The sequence below is a fragment of the Coregonus lavaretus genome, assembly GCF_964263955.1.
Source record: "Coregonus lavaretus genome assembly, chromosome: 33".
Taxonomy (NCBI): domain Eukaryota; kingdom Metazoa; phylum Chordata; class Actinopteri; order Salmoniformes; family Salmonidae; genus Coregonus; species Coregonus lavaretus.
In genome coordinates this window covers 2,881,761-2,903,244 of record NC_140020.1, presented here as the reverse complement: position 1 = coordinate 2,903,244, position 21,484 = coordinate 2,881,761, and the positions used below count along the sequence as shown (strand labels likewise).

General features: G+C 46.6%; 1 protein-coding gene across 2 annotated transcripts in view; it reads left to right on the top strand.

The window, feature by feature from the left end:
* The window catches only part of LOC311108458 (coiled-coil domain-containing protein 85C-B-like), a 95,367-nt gene that overhangs the window by 66,157 nt on the left and 7,726 nt on the right, over positions 1 to 21,484 (top strand). The window contains exons 2-3 of one of the 2 annotated variants that reach the window (XM_084151082.1): positions 6,346 to 6,425; positions 15,852 to 15,959. In XM_084151082.1, the coding sequence (XP_084007208.1) occupies positions 6,346 to 6,425; positions 15,852 to 15,959 (188 nt within the window). The remainder of the gene's footprint in view (positions 1 to 6,345; positions 6,426 to 15,851; positions 15,960 to 21,484) is intronic. The other variant, XM_084151083.1, reaches the window with a different exon arrangement.

Sequence of the window (21,484 nt, the reverse complement as noted above, 5' to 3'; positions counted from 1 at the left end):
CCTGTCCAGAACCCCCTAGTCTAGCCCCAGCCCCCTCTACTCCTGAAGAGCCTGTCCAGAACCCCCTAGTCTAGCCCCAGCCCCCTCTACTCCTGAAGGAGGAATAGAGGGAGAGATAAGGGGGAAAGATGGAGGGGGAGATGTTGGAGAGAGGGAGAGACGAGGGGGAAAGATGGAGGGGGAGATGTTGGAGAGAGGGAGAGACAAGGGGGAAAGATGGAGGGGGAGATGTTGGAGAGAGGGAGAGACAAGGGGGAAAGATGGAGGGGGAGATGTTGGAGAGAGGGAGAGACTAGGTGGAAAGATGGAGGGGGAGATGTTGGAGAGAGGGAGAGACAAGGGGGAAAGATGGAGGGGGAGATGTTGGAGAGAGGGAGAAACTAGGGGGAAAGATGGAGGGGGAGATGTTGGAGAGACGAGGGGGAAAGATGGAGGGGGAGATGTTGGAGAGAGGGAGAGACGAGGGGGAAAGATGGAGGGGGAGATGTTGGAGAGAGGGAGAGACGAGGGGGAAAGATGGAGGGGGAGATGTTGGAGAGAAGGAGAGACTAGGGGGAAAGATGGAGGGGGAGATGTTGGACAGAGGGAGAGACTAGGGGGAAAGATGGAGGGGGAGATGTTGGAGAGACTAGGGGGAAAGATGGAGGGGGAGATGTTGTAGAGAGGGGGAAAGATGGAGGGGGAGATGTTGGAGAGAGGGTGAGGCGAGGGGGAAAGATGGAGGGGGAGATGTTGGAGAGAGGGAGAGACTAGGGGGAAAGATGGAGGGGGAGATGTTGGAGAGAGGGAGAGACTAGGTGGAAAGATGGAGGGGGTGATGTTGGAGAGAGGGAGAGACTAGGTGGAAAGATGGAGGGGGTGATGTTGGAGAGAGGGAGAGACTAGGGGGAAAGATGGAGGGGGAGATGTTGGAGAGAGGGAGAGATTAGGGGGAAAGATGGAGGGGGAGATGTTGGAGAGAGGGAGAGGGGGAAAGATGGAGGGGGAGATGTTGGAGAGAGGGAGAGACTAGCGGGAAAGATGGAGGGGGAGATGGTTAGAAAGAGGAAAGGGAGTCGGAGAAGGGAGACAGGAAAGGAGGCAGGAGGGAGAGATGGAGGGAGAGATGGTGTGAGGGAGAAGCCGCAGAAGTGGGTCATGGTGTTGTGATGCGATGGGAAGCGACACACGAGAAAAAAACAGACTCACGAACGCCTCTGTCTGTGTCACGCTGCCTGCACACACACATACACACACAGTGAGACCTTAGCTCACTTCACTGCACAAACGCACATAGGGGTAAAAATGGCATTCAAGACTTACAAAGCTTTTTGCATTAGTAATAACCTGAGACCTTCTAGATGCTAGTTTTGAATAAAGGTAGTAGTTATAGAGTTGAAGGGCCAGGCAGGCGTATTTGGGTAATTCTTTATTTGGGCTTTTGCTATGCCATCCCTCTGTGATGCACTGTGTGTGTGTGTGTGTGTGTGTGTGTGTGTGTGTGTGTGTGTGTGTGTGTGTGTGTGTGTGTGTGTGTCACCACTGTCTGACTAGGCCTATACCTTTTTACATTTTAGTCATTTAGCAGACGCTCTTATCCAGAGCGACGTACAGGAGCAATTAGGGTTAAGTGCCTTGCTTAAGGGCACATCGACAGATTTTTCACCTAGTCGGCTCGGGGATTAGAACCAGCGACCTTATTTGTGTTCTACTTTCTAGGGTATGTTATGATGTTATAAGTGTTCTCTCTGCCTTTGGCCTGCTATGTTCTGATGCTGAAGTCATCTCTATGACTATGACATGCAATGTGATCCCAGTTGGCTTTAGCCCCTCCACACCAAAGGTCCTAATGACTGACAGAGAGAGAGAGAGAGAGAGAGAGAGAGAGAGAGAGAGAGATGGTGTGATGTCCTCAGAATCTTCAGAATCCTCTAGCTTTGGGATTTGCTCTTTCTCTTAGCAGTGAGTTCAGTTGGCTGCTTCTTTGCCTGGGATCTTCCTAGGCTTAGAAGGCCTCAGTACCATTTCTCTGGTCTGATCGTTTCTATTGTCTGTGAATACAGACCTCTGTGGCCTTGGTTAGCTCATAATATGGTCATTTAGCAGACACTTCTATCCAAAGCCATTTGCAGTGCTGCAGAGCAGAACAAAACAGAACAGAGCAGAGCCGAACAGAACAGAGCAGAACAGAGCAGAACAGAACAGAGCAGATTAGGCCAGATTAGAGGCCAGGTCACAAGGGACATAAAGAGGATTAAACCAGCTGGACATTACAAGACGGAAGCTCTGCTAGCTCGCTGCCACTTTATCCATCACACCAACCAACACCAACAACTCTGTACCAAGCCTGAAAGGCCAAGGAGCTAAACCGTTAGCTAACCCTGCCTTGACATTACAGTAGTTAGACTACTACTAATGAAAACCGTTAGCTAACCCTGCCTTGACATTACAGTAGTTAGACTACTACTAATGAAAACCGTTAGCTAACCATGCCTTGACATTACAGTAGTTAGACTACTACTAATGAAAACCGTTAGCTAACCCTGCCTTGACATTACAGTAGTTAGACTACTACTAATGAAAACCGTTAGCTAACCCTGCCTTGACATTACAGTAGTTAGACTACTACTAATGAAAACCGTTAGCTAACCCTGCCTTGACATTACAGTAGTTAGACTACTACTAATGAAAACCGTTAGCTAACCCTGCCTTGACATTACAGTAGTTAGACTACTACTAATGAAAACCGTTAGCTAACCCTGCCTTGACATTACAGTAGTTAGACTACTACTAATGAAAAGTAAAGAAGCTGTACACACTCATTCATTACTGATCTATAGGAAATGTCTACCAACTCTTAAGATGCTAGCGTGACCTTAAACCAACCCCTCCTTCAAGGGATAGGTAGGTACAGAGAGAGCAATATCGTTGTTCTGGCCCAGCGCTGTTGTAGGGCCTACTTCTACTCTAATGATTATTCTGCAGAATAACACCACTTGGTAGTGGGGGTTGGAACGGCTGGCTGTGTGATGGGAGCTGGTTGGACTTGGTAGTGGGGGTTGGAACGGGTGGCTGTGTGATGGGAGCTGGTTGGACTTGGTAGTGGGGGTTGGAACGGGTGGCTGTGTGATGGGAGCTGGTTGGACTTGGTAGTGGGGGTTGGAACGGCTGGCTGTGTGATGGGAGCTGGTTGGACTTGGTAGTGGGGGTTGGAACGGCTGGCTGTGTGATGGGAGCTGGTTGGACTTGGTAGTGGGGGTTGGAACGGCTGGCTGTGTGATGGGAGCTGGTTGGACTTGGTAGTGGGGGTTGGAACGGCTGGCTGTGTGATGGGAGCTGGTTGGACTTGGTAGTGGGGGTTGGAACGGGTGGCTGTGTGATGGGAGCTGGTTGGACTTGGTAGTGGGGGTTGGAACGGCTGGCTGTGTGATGGGAGCTGGTTGGACTTGGTAGTGGGGGTTGGAACGGCTGGCTGTGTGATGGGAGCTGGTTGGACTTGGTAGTGGGGGTTGGAACGGCTGGCTGTGTGATGGGAGCTGGTTGGACTTGGTAGTGGGGGTTGGAACGGCTGGCTGTGTGATGGGAGCTGGTTGGACTTGGTAGTGGGGGTTGGAACGGGTGGCTGTGTGATGGGAGCTGGTTGGACTTGGTAGTGGGGGTTGGAACGGCTGGCTGTGTGATGGGAGCTGGTTGGACTTGGTAGTGGGGGTTGGAACGGCTGGCTGTGTGATGGGAGCTGGTTGGACTTGGTAGTGGGGGTTGGAACGGGTGGCTGTGTGATGGGAGCTGGTTGGACTTGGTAGTGGGGGTTGGAACGGCTGGCTGTGTGATGGGAGCTGGTTGGACTTGGTAGTGGGGGTTGGAACGGCTGGCTGTGTGATGGGAGCTGGTTGTTGGTAGTGGGGGTTGGAACGGCTGGCCGTGTGATGGGAGCTGGTTGTTGGTAGTGGGGGTTGGAACGGGTGGCTGTGTGATGGGAGCTGGTTGTTGGTAGTGGGGGTTGGAACGGCTGGCTGTGTGATGGGAGCTGGTTGTTGGTAGTGGGGGTTGGAACGGGTGGCTGTGTGATGGGAGCTGGTTGTTGGTAGTGGGGGTTGGAACGGCTGGCTGTGTGATGGGAGCTGGTTGGACTTGGTAGTGGGGGTTGGAACGGCTGGCTGTGTGATGGGAGCTGGTTGTTGGTAGTGGGGGTTGGAACGGCTGGCTGTGTGATGGGAGCTGGTTGTTGGTAGTGGGGGTTGGAACGGGTGGCTGTGTGATGGGAGCTGGTTGTTGGTAGTGGGGGTTGGAACGGCTGGCTGTGTGATGGGAGCTGGTTGGACTTGGTAGTGGGGGTTGGAACGGCTGGCTGTGTGATGGGAGCTGGTTGTTGGTAGTGGGGGTTGGAACGGCTGGCTGTGTGATGGGAGCTGGTTGGACTTGGTAGTGGGGGTTGGAACGGCTGGCTGTGTGATGGGAGCTGGTTGGACTTGGTAGTGGGGGTTGGAACGGCTGGCTGTGTGATGGGAGCTGGTTGTTGGTAGTGGGGGTTGGAACGGCTGGCTGTGTGATGGGAGCTGGTTGTTGGTAGTGGGGGTTGGAACGGCTGGCTGTGTGATGGGAGCTGGTTGTTGGTAGTGGGGGTTGGAACGGCTGGCTGTGTGATGGGAGCTGGTTGGACTTGGTAGTGGGGGTTGGAACGGCTGGCTGTGTGATGGGAGCTGGTTGTTGGTAGTGGGGGTTGGAACGGCTGGCTGTGTGATGGGAGCTGGTTGTTGGTAGTGGGGGTTGGAACGGCTGGCTGTGTGATGGGAGCTGGTTGGACTTGGTAGTGGGGGTTGGAACGGCTGGCTGTGTGATGGGAGCTGGTTGTTGGTAGTGGGGGTTGGAACGGCTGGCTGTGTGATGGGAGCTGGTTGTTGGTAGTGGGGGTTGGAACGGCTGGCTGTGTGATGGGAGCTGGTTGTTGGTAGTGGGGGTTGGAACGGCTGGCTGTGTGATGGGAGCTGGTTGTTGGTAGTGGGGGTTGGAACGGCTGGCTGTGTGATGGGAGCTGGTTGGACTTGGTAGTGGGGGTTGGAACGGCTGGCTGTGTGATGGGAGCTGGTTGTTGGTAGTGGGGGTTGGAACGGCTGGCTGTGTGATGGGAGCTGGTTGTTGGTAGTGGGGGTTGGAACGGCTGGCTGTGTGATGGGAGCTGGTTGTTGGTAGTGGGGGTTGGAACGGCTGGCTGTGTGATGGGAGCTGGTTGTTGGTAGTGGGGGTTGGAACGGCTGGCTGTGTGATGGGAGCTGGTTGTTGGTAGTGGGGGTTGGAACGGCTGGCTGTGTGATGGGAGCTGGTTGTTGGTAGTGGGGGTTGGAACGGCTGGCCGTGTGATGGGAGCTGGTTGTTGGTAGTGGGGGTTGGAACGGCTGGCTGTGTGATGGGAGCTGGTTGTTGGTAGTGGGGGTTGGAACGGCTGGCCGTGTGATGGGAGCTGGTTGTTGGTAGTGGGGGTTGGAACGGCTGGCTGTGTGATGGGAGCTGGTTGTTGGTAGTGGGGGTTGGAACGGCTGGCTGTGTGATGGGAGCTGGTTGTTGGTAGTGGGGGTTGGAACGGCTGGCTGTGTGATGGGAGCTGGTTGTTGGTAGTGGGGGTTGGAACGGCTGGCTGTGTGATGGGAGCTGGTTGTTGGTAGTGGGGGTTGGAACGGCTGGCTGTGTGATGGGAGCTGGTTGGAGCAGCTAGCCTAATGAGTGAGATTAGATGACTGATCCCAGCATGTACCCTAATGGAGCCTACTGACGTACATAGTAGTGACTCAATCGTGTGTGTGTGTGTGTGTGTGTGTGCGCGCGTAAGCGTGCGTGTGCGTGTGTGTGTGTGCGCGTGCCAATGCCAGAAAGAGAGATTGCTTTGGTAGCTCTCTCTTAGCAGTAGTTGTGCTGTATCCTCGTTCCCCCTGCATGTATAATAACAGAATGTAACTGGAGCATGAGCACCTGGTGTGACTTGCCTGACTGATTCTGAGACGTTGACAGAGCATTTTAGCCTCAGATACGTCCACTTTCATCTGTTTTCTGTACATTTGTGTGAGGCATTGTAGAATACATATTGGAATGCCCACAGTGAACAACATCATACACACACACACACACACACACACACTCACCTAGATTCTGCTCACTGTTGCTGTCCCTAAAATGAACCTAAGCTGATTCAAGTAAAGTAGCAACATCATTTAGACAGGTGTTCTGTATCAACGTAGATGTAACACAGGATGAGGAACAGAATTAAATTATTCAACTGTGATTTGTTTTGAAAAATACTTTATTTTAGCTGGGCTATAGGAAAACTACCAGCAGGCAACTGGAGCTAATCTCCTCCTCTTCTTCCTCGTTTAGACTCCTCCACTAACTACATCAGACAGCTGGAGACGAAAATGAGGATATTGGAAGACGACAACAACAAGCTTTTAACGCAGGTGAGGACACACACACACACACACGCACACACACACCCACACACACACACACACACACGCACACACACACACACACACACATACACACACACACACACACACACACACACACACACACAGTACAGAGCCCTGGTGTGATGTCGCCCCCAAACCCCAATCGAGGGGAGGAGGGTGGGAGAGGGATCAGGAGGGGAGAGGGGAGGGGAGGAGGGGGAGAGGGAGAGAGGGATCAGGAGGGGAGAGGGGAGGTGGAGGGTGGGAGGGGGATCAGGAGGGGAGAGGGGAGGTGGAGGGTGGGAGGGGGATCAGGAGGGGAGAGGGGAGGAGGGTGGGAGGGGGAGAGGGAGGCTCTTCCAGTTCACCAGGAGTTCACCTGGTTTTGGGGGATGGGGAGAGAGGGGGAGGAACCAGTCTAAATGTCGCCTCACATCAACATGTCAGTTGCATCAGCTTCCCTATATCGAGACGACATGGAAAGACACACACACACACACACAAACACACAAGACTCGAAATTGAGCTCAGGTGCATCCTGTTTCCATTGATCATCCTTTAGATGTCTCTACATCTTGATTGGAGTCTACCTGTGGTAAATTCAATTGATTGGACATGATTTGGAAAGGTACACACCTGTTTATATAACACACCTGTTTATATACGTTTATATGACAGTGCATGTCAGAGCAAAAACCAAGCCATGAGGTCGAAGGAATTGTCCGTAGAGATCAGAGACAGGATTGTCACGAGGCACAGATCTGGGGAAGGGTACCCAAACATTTTTGCAAACACAGTGGCCTCCATCATTCTTAAATAGAAGAAGTTGGAACCACCAAGACTCTTCCTAGAGCTGGCTGCCCGGCCAAACTGAGCAATCGGAGGAGAAGGGCCTTGGTCAGGGAGGTGACCAAGAACCCGATGGTCACTCTGACAGAGCTCCAGAGTTCCTCTGTGGAGATGGGAGAACCTTCCAGAAGGACACCCATCTCTGTATCACTCCACCAATCAGGCCTTTATGGTAGAGTGGCCAGATGGAAGCCACTCCTCAGTAAAAGGCACATGACAGCCCGCTTGGAGTTTGCCAAAAGGCACTTAAAGGACTGTCAGACCATGAGAAACAAGATTCTCTGGTCTGATGAAACCAAGATTGAACTCTTTGGCCTGATTGCCAAGCGTCACGTCTGGAGGAAACCTGGCACCATCCCTGCGGTGAAGCATGGTGGTGGCAGTATCATGCTGTGGGGATGTTTTTCAGCGGCAGGGACTGGGAGACTAGTCAGGATCGAGGGAAAGATGAATGGAGCAAAGTACAGAGAGATACTTGATGAAAACCTGCTCCAGAGCGTTCAGGACCTCAGACTTGGGTGAAGGTTCACCTTCCAACAGGACAACAACCCTAAGCATACAGCCAAGACAACGCAGGAGTGGTTTCGGGGCATGTCTCTGAATGTCCTTGAGTGGCCCAGCCAGAGCCCGGACTTGAACCTGATCGAACATCTCTGGAGAGACCTGAAAATAGCTGTGCAGCGACACTCCCCATCCAACCTGACAGAGCTTGACAGGATCTGCAGAGAAGAATGTGAGAAACTCCCCAAATACAGGTGTGCCAAGCTTGTAGCGTCATACCCAAGAAGACTAGAGGCTGTAATCGCTGCCAAAGGTGCTTCAACAAAGTACTGAGTAAAGGGTCTGAATACTTATGTAAATGTGATACTTATGTAAATGTGATCTTTCCATTTTTGTATTTCTTACAAATTTGCAAAAATGTGTACAAACCTGTCTTTGCTTCGTAATTATGAGGTATTGTGTGTAGGAAAAACCCAAATTTCATCCATTTTAGAATAAGGCTGTAACGTAACAAAATGTGTAAAAAGTCAAGGGGCCTGAATTAGGGCTGTGGTGGTCACAACATTTCGGCAGCCGGTGATTGTCAAGCAAATAATTGTCGGTCTCACGGTAATTGACCGTTAATTAACATAAACACATTTAGCATCTCCTGGCTTCCACACAGCCTATAACCCACTGATGCAGACCTTTGGAACATCTACATTTTAAAAAGTCTAATCAATCCATGTAATATAGCCTACACCTTCACAATAAATCCATTATTTATTTTAGACAGGTCTAAAGAAGCATGATATGAAGAAAATGTGATCTTATTTCAGAAGAACAGAATAGCATACTCTGAGTTGTACTTATGTTAGGTCCTGATCTGGCTATGCCAAATGGTTGTTGGGCTACACTAGTTCATTTAGCAGACAAGATTTGCTTAGAATTCCGTGGCATTATTTTATAGTATGAAGAATACATTTGAACAAAGCTGAATAAAATAGAAAGGATATTTTCTCCAAACGATCTGAGGGAGTGCGCACATGCGGCTATTCTGTGTTGAGCGGGTAACAAAGAAATAGGTATTCCTACAGTTGAAGTCGGAAGTTTACATACACTTAGGTTGGAGTCATTAAAACTCGTTTTTCAACCACTCCACACATTTCTTGTTAACAAACTATAGTTTTGGCAAGTCGGTTAGGACATCTACTTTGTGCATGACACAAGTAATTTTTCCAAAAATTGTTTACAGACCGATTATGTCACTTATAATTCATTGTATCACAATTCCAGTGGGTCAGAAGTTTACATACACTAAGTTGACTTTGCCTTTAAACAGCTTGGAAAATTCCAGAAAATGATGTCATGGCTTTAGAAGCTTCTGATAGGTTAATTTACATCATTTGAATCAATTGGAGGTGTACCTGTGGATGTATTTCAAGGCCTACCTTCAAACTCAGTGCCTCTTTGCTTGACATCATGGGAAAATCAAAATAAATCAGCCAAAACCTCAGAAATAAATGGTAGACCTCCACAGGTCTGGTTCAACATTGGGATCAATTTCCAAATGCCTGAAGGTACCACGTTCATCTGTACAAACAATAGTACGCAAGTATAAACACCATGGGACCACGCAGCCGTCACACCGCTCAGGAAGGAGATGCGTTCTGTCTCCTAGAGATGAACGTACTTTGGTGCGAAAAGTGCAAATCAATCCCAGAACAACAGCAAAGTATCTATATCCACAGTAAAACGAGTCCGATATCGACATAACCTGAAAGGCCGCTCAGCAAGGAAGAAGCCACTGCTCCAAAACGGCCATAAAAAAGCCAGAGTACGGTTTGCAACTGCACATGGGGACAAAGATCGTACTTTTTGGAGAAATGTCCTCTGGTCTGATGAAACAAAAATCAAACTGTTTGGCCATTTTGACCATCATTATGTTTGGAGGAAAAAGGGGAACGCTTGCAAGCCGAAGAACACCATCCCAACCATGAAGCACGGGGTGGCAGCATCATGCTGTGGGGGTGCTTTGCTGCAGGAGGAACTGGTGCACTTCACAAAATAGATGGCATCATGAGGAAGGAAAATAATGTGGATATATTGAAGCAACATCTCAAGACATCAGTCAGGAAGTTAAAGCTTGGTCTCAAATGGGTCTTCCAAATGGACAATGACCCCAAGTATACCTCCAAAGTTGTGGCAAAATGGCTTAAGGACAACAAAGTCAAGGTATTGGAGTGGCCATCACAACGCCCTGACCTCAATTCTATATAAAATTTGTGCAGAACTGAAAAAGCGTTTGCAAGCAATGAGGCCTACAAACATGACTCAGTTACACCAGCTCTGTCAGTAGGAATGGGCCAAAATTCACCCAACTTATTGTGGGAAGCTTGTGGAAGGCTACCCGAAACATTTGACCCAAGTTAAACAATTTAAAGGCAATGCTACCAAATACTAATTGAGTGTATGTAAACTTCTGAACCACTGGGAATGTGATGAAAGATATAAAAGCTGAAATAAATCATTCTCTCTACTATTTTTCTGACATTTCACATTCTTAAAATAAAGTGGTGATCCTAACTGACCTAAGACAGGGAATTTTTACTAGGATGAAATGTCTGGAATTGTGAAAAACGGAGTTTAAATGTATTAGGCTAAGGTGTATGTAAACTTCCGACTTCAACTGTATATGCTTAATTTAGAGTTATTAATGTTCTACAAATGTTGGGCTGTATGTTTTGATTTTTAATACATTGTAAGGCTGCATGATCTGACTAATGATGATTTGAAAAAAGTCGCTTGAAAGGCATGTACACACTACATCAGTCACTCATTCACAATTTGACAAGCACTTGATAATGCCTCGAATATCCCGGCGGCATTCCCTTTATGTGGCCGTAATGCACCCTAAAGAAATCCATGCCTTTTGCAGCCAGTGGCCGTTGTGCCCTTCTCCCTGAGTGCTGCGCACTCCATCACATGAGCAGGTCTTTCTCACAGGCTACAAGTGAAGACAGACATATCTGGGACGCAACTGCGCGCGTCCTTGTCCAATTCCGAGGTGCATATTGAAGATATTGGAAGAACTGTCCACATTTAGTTTTCGTCAGCCAACAAGATGAGTAAGCCTAACGAACAGCAAAAGCACTAGCCTATGTCAATCTACTATCCCCCATAGTACAAAAGTTGAGCTATTCTATTCTGTGCGAGAAATAAATATTCCAAACATAGTCTGGGACAGTTGTGGGATGCGATAGATCCCAAATTAATAAAACCACTAGCATAAAAAAAATCAGATCAGAACGTTTAGCTTAAAATGTTGATTAACTATTAGGCTATTTCCTCACATTATAAGCGCAGCAATGCTCACATGGTAGTAGGCTATAAGTGCGAATGTTCCATTAGCGGAAAACACCATTATCAAAAGTGACCGCAAATGCAATTATGCACGTAATGCTTTTATTATAAAGGTGCATTTATATGGTGAAAATGATCTTCCCCAAACTAGAAACTCACGCGCTGCTTATGTATGCCTGGTAGGATCTACACCCTTTGTAAAGCAGATTAATGTGCTTAATTTTAAGAAGTTATTTGGCCACTTTAGTTGTGAAACAAACCTTATTAAAACATATAGGCCTATGGGCTAGGCTACATGAGGTGTGCGACTACGATTAGAAAAAGTCGCAAAAAAAAAGGCATTGTTTCTTGCCTTAAGCTGGGCATCATTCACAAGTGATAATATATAATTCACAAGTGATAGGCTAATATTGTCACCCCATCAGACTATTCTTGATTTAATCTTGTCTTTACATATACTAAATAATATATGTGTGAAATTTGTTTTGATTTAGAATGGACCATTATCATGCACCTGTATCGAAACAGGGGCAGCGGGAAAGAATACATGTCATCTATGCGCTTAAATAGCGAATGGAGGACGCTTTTCCCCGTGGTTTATTTTCATGCCAGCCAGGTAGGCTATACTCCTGTTGTATGTGCTTAATATTTTGAAAGTTGAGAAATAAATATAGTAAGGCCTAGCCTATAGAAAGCTGATCCTCCTCTTTTTAGTAGAGGCCATCACTCTGTTTTCTCGCGCAATTGCATAGCCTATTGAAATGTTGAGCAACGTGTGCTCATGGGCTCTCGTGCAGTGTTTGATTAGATTTTCGAAGACATTTGCATTGACGTCAGAGTGATTAGAGGGACAATAGAGTGCTGAGTACCAGGCAGTTAGCAAGTTTGGTAGGCTACTAATGACCATCAGCAGCATCAGAGCTTGGAGAAGTCTAATTACAGTGAGTAAACGGTCACGTGGAATTTGACTGCCTTCATGACTCGTGACCACCGGTGTGGCGGTAATACAGTCACCACAACAGCCCTAGTCTGAATACTTTCCGAATGCACTGTATATGCACTTTTAAACCCATACGTAATCAATCCTAATACCTATCTCAGCAAAATCATCAGCCATATGTTATAACATGAAATATGTTTGGTCTTTTTTATCCTTTGCCACAACATTGTGCTGTATGTTATGCTATTATGTGAAGCTCAGTTCACCTCAGGGCAAGCACCTTCTAGCACCGTACCATAAACCAACTCAGGTATCAGCTCAGTTCACTTCAGGGCAAGCACCTTCAAGCACTGTAACATAAACCAACTCAGGTATCGGCTCAGTTCACTTCAAGCACCGTACCATAAACCAACTCAGGTATCGGCTCAGTTCACTTCAAGCACCGTACCATAAACCAACTCAGGTATCAGCTCAGTTCACCTCAGGGCAAGCACCTTCAAGCACCGTACCATAAACCAACTCAGGTATTGGCTCAGTTCACTTCAAGCACCGTACCATAAACCAACTCAGGTATTGGCTCAGTTCACTTCAAGCACCGTACCATAAACCAACTCAGGTATCGGCTCAGTTCACTTCAAGCACCGTACCATAAACCAACTCAAGTATCGGCTTTGAAGACATAAAAGTGATTGAATAGATTTTAATTTGTTTTTTTTTGTCACTTATTTTCCCAATGATCTCCCTTCAGATGACTATATAGGCAAAGTGTGTGGGCTGAAACTACTGACACCAAACTTTTATCATCAGGGCAATTAAGAGCAATTAATAAGTACCTTTTACATAAGGACAACTAATATTAACTTTCCTTTAGAAACGTTTTGGTAAGATAATAACGTATATCTCTGCTTTGTGATCATCACAGTTAAAGCACCTGTCTAACATCCTCCTACATGGCGAGACATGGTGGTTGGTTGCTGAAAAGATGTTGCCAAGTGTTGCGTGTTAAAAGCTTGTTCTGCGTCAGTTTAATTTGGTTTTTCCTTAGTGTCAGACAAAACAACTGGTCAGCCACCCTCTCATAACATCTCTTGTTCCCCACATTCAGCCCTGTAGCAGATGTAGCTTATCACAGATACAGAGAAACAAGGTACCTCTCCATCTCTAACTCCAACTCGATGGTGGTCTTTAATTGCTATTCCTCTCTCTCTCTCTCTCTGATGATGATGCGACTTTCACACCTGTCAGCTTATATTGGCATCATGTCCAGCCAAATCACTATCAGGCGCTTTAGCATGCAAGCTAATCATACTACGCCCTTGGTGGCTTAGTGCACAGTTCTGTGGGTGTGCAGTACGTATTGTACCGAGGCCTGGGAGGTGAGTGCTATGCTACAGTGTGTTGTATTGTACCGAGGCCTGGGAGGTGAGTGCTATGCTACAGTGTGTTGTGAAGCATGAACAACACAGCAGAACACTTGTCCCGACCTGTAGGGATGTCTGGTTGGTGAATAATTGAGCTCTCTATGGGGGTGACACAGCGAGCGCAGGTACAAGAACCAGACATCATTAATGCATGGCCGACAACTGGTGTATGTAACCAAGAAAATGAACACGTCCTGAACGTTTTATGAATGTTCTCTTGTTGATCTGTTATTGTTGATGTCGAGGAATTTTTGCTTTCTGTGGAAAAAGTAACTTATATTGTTATAGACTAATGGAGAAAGTAACTTACATTGTTATAGACTAATGGAGAAAGTAACTTACATTGTTAAAGACTAATTGAGAAAGTAACTTACATTGTTATAGACTAATGGAGAAAGTAACTTACATTGTTAAAGACTAATGGAGAAAGTAACTTACATTGTTAAAGACTAATGGAGAAAGTAACTTACATTGTTATAGACTAATGGAGAAAGTAACTTACATTGTTAAAGACTAATTGAGAAAGTAACTTACATTGTTATAGACTAATGGAGAAAGTAACTTACATTGTTATAGACTAATGGAGAAAGTAACTTACTTTAGGTATGTGGAAAGAAAGTGAGGTAGATTTCTACATCTGATTATAAGGTATTTGCTGTATTTACTCAATACTCCAGAGTTATGTAGTATAGTTAACATGTCACAATACTAATACTTTCCTACTTCTGTTCTGTGGAGATATTTCCTACTTCTGTTCTGTGGAGATATTTCCTACTTCTGTTCTGTGGAGATATTTCCTACTTCTGTTCTGTGGAGATATTTCCTACTTCTGTTCTGTGGAGATATTTCCTACTTCTGTTCTGTGGAGATATTTCCTACTTCTGTTCTGTGGAGATATTTCCTACTTCTGTTCTGTGGAGATATTTCCTACTTCTCCTGTTTTGTAGAGCTATTTCCCATGTCCCAGTGTTGTGAATGTGAAGCAGTGAAACTGAGTTGATTGTAAAGGAAACAATAGGAGATTACCAATGGAATGTTGACCCTCTTAATGGGGCTGTATTGTTTACACTTGACACTTTGTAAAGAATGAGTAGGTAGTGGGCTAGACGCAACAATGGAAAGACCTGGACACTATGGAAAGAAGTTCGCACACACCCCTATTTAGCATATTCACAAAAACTATGCCTTGAAAACTACTTCAAAGGTACTTGGAATAATTTTTTGAAGTGACATCTGTCTACTTGAGTATTGAAGTGTGTTATTATTACGGTCCCCTTGTCCACTGACATACGTGTACCGCTTTAGAAAGACTAGTGTGGTGTTACTCTGGCTCAGTAGTACAATAGTTCAACAGTCTTAAGAGTGGACAGGAGAAGAGGAGGGGACCGCATCCTGTCCTAGTGTCATGGCCGCCTGTTTCACCATGGCCCCTCATGATAACTCAGACAGGAAGTGATGTGTGACGCCGGGCCAGGGTTCCTTCCTGTCACCTATAATATTATAATAATATGCCATTTAGCAGACGCTTTTATCCAAAGCGACTTACAGTCATGCGTGCATAAATTTTTGTGTATGGGTGGTCCCGGGGATCGAACCCACTACCTTGGCGTTACAAGCGCCGTGCTCTACCAGTTGAGTAGAGCTGATGGATGGGGAACAGGGCTGTTGCCATGAGGAGATGCCAGCCTGTCTTACAGACCAATAGTGTATATTTCTGTTTGTCTCTATCAGCAGTATAAGAAGCGGAAGTGGAAGTTTGGATGTATGTTTTATTAAATAAAGCATAATGCCAAGGAGTTTAAGCCGGGGAAAGACGTGGGATTCTTGGCGGAGGCTGGAAGCAGCGACGGAAGATCTCAGTTTTCATTGGGAGGCAAGGGAGGGATAAAGTTGTGATGGTAAAAGGTGAGAGGAGCAAGGGGGAATACTGGAGGCGTGATGGGATGTGAGGAATGTGAAGGAGCATGAGCCAGAGGTGCAGTGATGGAATGCTAATTGTATCTCTGGAGCGCATGTCATTGTGGGAGAAGGCTGTGTTCTGCATTCCGTCTCCTGACACCCAGGAGCGCCAGACGTGACACACACACACACACACAGCTCACTGGGTTATTTATAGCTCTGGCTCTCCCAGCCATCACGTGTTTGCACGCGCTGGCAGCGTACGGCGCGCACAATTGCGTGACATGGGGAAATGTCATAAGGAACACTGGCGATGCTACCCGCCTCCAGAAAGATGGGTACCCTCCCTCAGGGAACAGTGGTCTAGAGAACCTAAATATGTTTATTTCTGTGGCCCAGCCGTGTGTATGGGTAAAACAGTGTGTAGGCCTATGGGGATTGGTCAGTGTGTGATGACGTCTCTCTCCTCTCTGTCCCCAGCAGCAGTGTAACCCAGGGGACCTGCGTGTCCTGAGAAAGGGGATGACCCTGTACCACTCTGAGTCTCAGCTGTCATCCCTGCCACAACGCCAGGATGCACTGCACAACGTGAGTACACACACACAGACGTTATGTTATTCTGTCCCCGTGGGTACCTACAATTTATTTCCATTCAAAATCCTATTTTCCCTAACCCTTACCTGTAACCCTAACCCAAACCCTAAACCTAACCCTAATTCTAACCCTAACCCTAATTCTAACCCTAAACCTAACCCCTAACCTTAAAATAGCCTTTGTCCTCATGGAGACGTGGGAAATATCCCCACAAGGGAGAATTTTCCTTGTTTTACTATCCTTGTGGGGACTTTTGGGGGATTTTAGGTCCCCACAAGAATAGAAGAACCCTACATACTGCCTTAGCATAGTAAACATGCTGTACAGGCCTAAGACCCAGTACACTGGCCCTACATACTGCCTTAGCATAGTAAACATGCTGTACAGGCCCAGCACACGCTGCACAGCTTAGAGGTCAAGCTCATCCTTAGGGGTGTCCTAGCCGTGTACTTCACTCTCCCAAAATGCCCATGACCTTTGACCCATGAGTCTCTCCCAGGCGGGACAGGAGCAGGGCGGACGGCCAAAAGAGGGGGGGGGGGTGCAGGTGTCTACTAACCGCCTCATGCTCTCATCACTCACTCTGACTCACTCTCTCTCCTGTGGAACAGTGTGTCAGTCCAATGACTTCAGAGGCTACTGCTACTGAACCATCATGTTTCCATGAAAAGAGATGACCATAGAACTATGTGTTCTATGTGTTCTATGTGTTCTATTCTACCTCTATTGAGATTACTTTCCTGGTTAGATAAGAGCTGAATAAATACAATATCCTCAGACTTGCAGTATAGTATACAGTAAACCTCTTCCACCGGTGTATATTTATCGGATTAGAAAGTGTTTCATTTCCTGCATATTGTTATGGTCCTGTTGTTGTGCCGTCTCCATGGAGACCATCTCATTATGGTCTGTACTGTGATTGATTGGCTGGCTTCGGATGTGACCTCAGTTCATCCAAGCGTGAGAGAGAGATAGAGAGAGTCAGAGAAAGAGAGAGAGAGAGCGAGAGAGAGAGAGAGACAGAGAGAGAGAGAGAGAGAGAGACAGAGAGAGAGAGAGAGAGAGAGAGAGAGATCCTTAGATCCTTGCACTTCCTAACCTCCTGCCAAATGTATGACCATATTAGAGACACATATTTCCCTCAGATTACAGCGATCCACAAAGAATTCGAAAACAAACCCAATTTTGATAAACTCCCTTATCTACTGGGTGAAAAACCACAGTGTGCCATCACAGCTGCAAGATTTGTGACCTGTTGCCACAAGAAAAGGGCAACCAGTGAAGAACAAACACCATTGTAAATACAACCCATATTTATGTTTATTTATTTTCCCATTTGTACTTTAACTATTTGCACATTGTTACAACACGGTATATATACATAATATGACATTTGAAATGTCTTTATTCTTTTGAAACTTCTGAGTGTAATGTTTACTGTTAATATTTATTGTTTATTTCACTTTTGTTTACCATCTACTTCACTTGCTTTGGCAATGTTAACACATGTTTCCCATGCCAATAAAGCCCTTAAATTGAAATTGAATTGAATTGAGAGAGAGACAGAGAGACAGAGAGAGAGAGAGAGAGAGAGACAGAGAGAGAGACAGAGAGAGAGAGAGAGACAGAGAGAGAGAGAGAGAGAGCTCAAAGACATTGCTCCTGCATTTTTAACAAAAAATATAGATTTAGAGTTAGATAAAGTAGGATTTTTTGGCAGGGACATATACAGGATGCTACCCTCCACAACATAACCTTAATTCCAAACCAAAACTCCAAACCTACAACCTGATTTTGGACGGAATTACCTGGAAAGCTTTCTACTACCAAGGATTACTATTCTCAAACTATACAGCAAATGCTCTGGCAAACAAACAGAAACCTGAAAACACCATCCAACCTGGAACAGAGTGAGTAATGTTTAGTATGAAGCTATTTTTCACTTTCAAAAACCAAGAAGAAAAATACATTACAATGATATATTTTATTTTATAAGGACTGAATGCTAAGGCTACCAAGCTTAAACTTGCTTTTACAAAGAGATACAATTTCAATTAGCACTGACGTGTGAAGTGAGAGGTGTCAAAGCCCCTGAGCCCAACAATGGCAGGAGAGTCGTACAGTCTACCCCAACCAAATGGAGAGGCCTTAGAAGCACCCCCCACTGTTCAGAGGTCATTAAAATACAGTACCCTCTGAATGTAAAAAACGACAAGACACGAAAAGAGTACAAATTGAAACTTCTTTTGGGGAAGCAGGAGACACTTTTTGCTGATTTGTATAAAAATGGGAACATAAGCAACCTTATCTTCCACACAGACCATCCCCTGGCATGGCACAGTGCTATACTAGCACACTACCCCTCTGTTAAGAGGGGGGGTGTTAGCGACGGGTGGAAACTCAGGATACTGGACAACGAGGACTCTGAGTCGTCTAATATTAATCTCTATAAATCTGGAACCATTTTGGTTCAAGGCAACACCAAACAGTTCCAGCTGGACTTTCACCTAATCAAAGAAATAGCTCAGCAGGAGAAGCTCTCCCTTGAGAAAGATACCCCTACCCCGAGCGGGTCAGACCAGACCTCTTCATTAAATAACCCCACAGAGCAACCCCAAGCAGAAAGTCAACTTCCCAGCACAGAGTACTACTCCCTCATTGAAATGAAGGATAAATTCACCCAGCTGGAGGTAAGGCAGGTGGAGCTGGAACAGCAGGTGAACACACTCCAGTCAGCACAGACCCAGACAACAGTCACGCACAACAACACCCCCTTAACTAGACCTGGAGAGCTGCAGGTAGAGAGAGACATGTCTGCACTCTGGACTGTGGTGAGACAACATCAACAGGAGAAAGAGCAGGAGCAGGAGAAGAACAGAGCACTAGAGGAGAGGATCAGAGTGCTGGAGGAGAAGGTGAGAACGATGACGGGTGACATAGAACAACCCATTAGAGAGCTGGCCACCCCCGCAGAGAAGCCAGCAGAAAAGCCCACCTCAGATCCTGGCCAAAGTCTCGACACCGCAGCAGAACAGTACACCCTAGACCCTGACCATAGCCTCGACATCACACCCAGACAAACAAATGAAGAACCCCAAGCCCAGGGGATCCCAACCCCTCTGAGCAACCCCCCAGTCAGACACCCTGATAGCCCTCATGACGACCCCCCCACACCCACTGAGGACATACACAAGCCACAGATTGTACTCCTTATGGACTCAAACGGGAAATACATACAAGAAAATAAACTTTTTCCAAAACACACAGTGTCTAAACTCTGGTGTCCAAACACCCAGCGCGCCCTAGACCTTCTGTCTGAGGACCGACTAGGATCACCCAGCCACATAATAATACACACAGGCACAAACGACCTGAGAACACAGCAGGAAAGGGTGGCCACAGCACTCAAGGGAGTGATAGAAAAAGCTTCTTCTACTTTCCCCAACGCACAAGTGGTTATCTCAACCCTGCTACCACGAAAAGACTTCCACCCTGCTACCATACAGCGGGTAAACGCAAGTATTTCCCGTGACTGTGCATCAAAACCAAATGTCTACCTGGCCCACCACTCCACCCTGGACGTGAACAGCCTTTATGACCAGGTCCACCTATACAAGGCAGCAGTGCCCACCTTCGCCCGGACCCTAAAGGATATCGCCTTCAACCGCAGACCCAACACCTCACACAGGAGCAACAGATCAACAGACACCCCGCCCAGACCAGCGAGACACTCTCCCAGACCTGCGGGACCCCCCCCCAGGACCTACACATAGAGGACCCCCGCAGAGAGGACCTACATCCAGACCACAGCACCATCAACCACATCTACACCCCCACCAATTAACTCCCCCCAAAGTCAACCATGCCCACACCCCATTTAGGCCCCCTCAGATCAGACCTATGCCCCTCCTACCCACCCCAAGCCCCCCACTCCCAAAAAGAGGGCCTCAACATGAAAGTCACACATACGCCCAGGCCGTGAGCAGGCAAACAGGCCCAACACCCACTCTTACACTAGCCCAAGCCAATGGCATGTACCAGATGCTCAGCAGGCTCTGCTCACAATTACTGGCCTGAGGCCAAACCACACAACCAACAACATTAGACACTTTATGGAACACAAAGCCTTCACTATTTCATCCTGGAATATCCAAGGCCTGAGGTCATCTGCCTTTGGCCTAAAGAGCAGGAATCTGGACTTCACCAAAGAAATCGGAAATACAGACATTGTCATCCTACAAGAAACATGGTATAGAGGAGACGGACCCACTGGTTGCCCTCTAGGTTACAGAGAGCTTGTAGTCCCATCCACCAAACTACCAGGTGTGAAACAGGGAAGGGACTCAGGGGGTATGCTAATTTGGTATAGAGCAGACCTAACTCACTCTATTAAATTAATCAAAACAGGAACATTTTACATTTGGTTAGAAATTCAAAAGGAAATTATCTCAACTGAGAAAAATGTCCTCCTGTGTGCTACCTATATCCCCCCACTAGAATCCCCATACTTTAATGAAGACAGTTTCTCCATCCTGGAGGGGGAAATCAATCATTTCCAGACCCAGGGACATGTACTAGTCTGTGGCGACCTAAATGCCAGAACTGGACAAGAACCTGACACCCTCAGCACACAGGGGGACAAACATCTACCTGGAGGTGACAGCATTCCCTCCCCCATATGCCCCCCTAGGCACAACTACGACAACATAACCAACAAAAACGGGTCACGACTCCTGCAGCTCTGTCGCACACTGGGTATGTACATAGTCAATGGTAGGCTTCGAGGGGACTCCTATGGTAGGTACACCTATAGCTCATCTCTTGGCAGTAGTACTGTAGACTACTTTATCACTGACCTCAACCCAGAGTCTCTCAGAGCGTTCACAGTCAGCCCACTGACACCCCTATCAGACCACAGCAAAATCACAGTCTACTTGAACAGAGCAATACTCAATCATGAGGCATCAAAGCCAAAGGAACTGAATAATATTAAGAAATGCTATAGATGGAAGGAAAGTAGTGTTGAAAGCTACCAAAAAACAATTAGGAAACAACAAATTCAATCCATTCTAGACAACTTCCTGGACAAAACGTTCCACTGTAATAGTGAAGGTGTAAACTTGGCAGTAGAAAACCTAAACAGTATATTTGACCTCTCAGCTTCCCTATCAAATCTAAAAATCTCTAACAGAAAACCAAAGAAAAGTAATAACAGTGATAAATGGTTTGATGAAGAATGCAAAAACCTAAGAAAGAAATTGAGAAACCTATCCAACCAAAAACATAGAGACCCAGAAAACCTGAGCCTACGCCTTCACTATGGTGAATCACTAAAACAATACAGAAATACACTACGGAAAAAGAAGGAACAGCATGTCAGAAATCAGCTCAATGTAATTGAAGAATCCATAGACTCTAACCACTTTTGGGAAAATTGGAAAACACTAAACAAACAACAACACGAAGAGCTATCTATCCAAAACGGAGATGTATGGGTAAACCACTTCTCCAATCTTTTT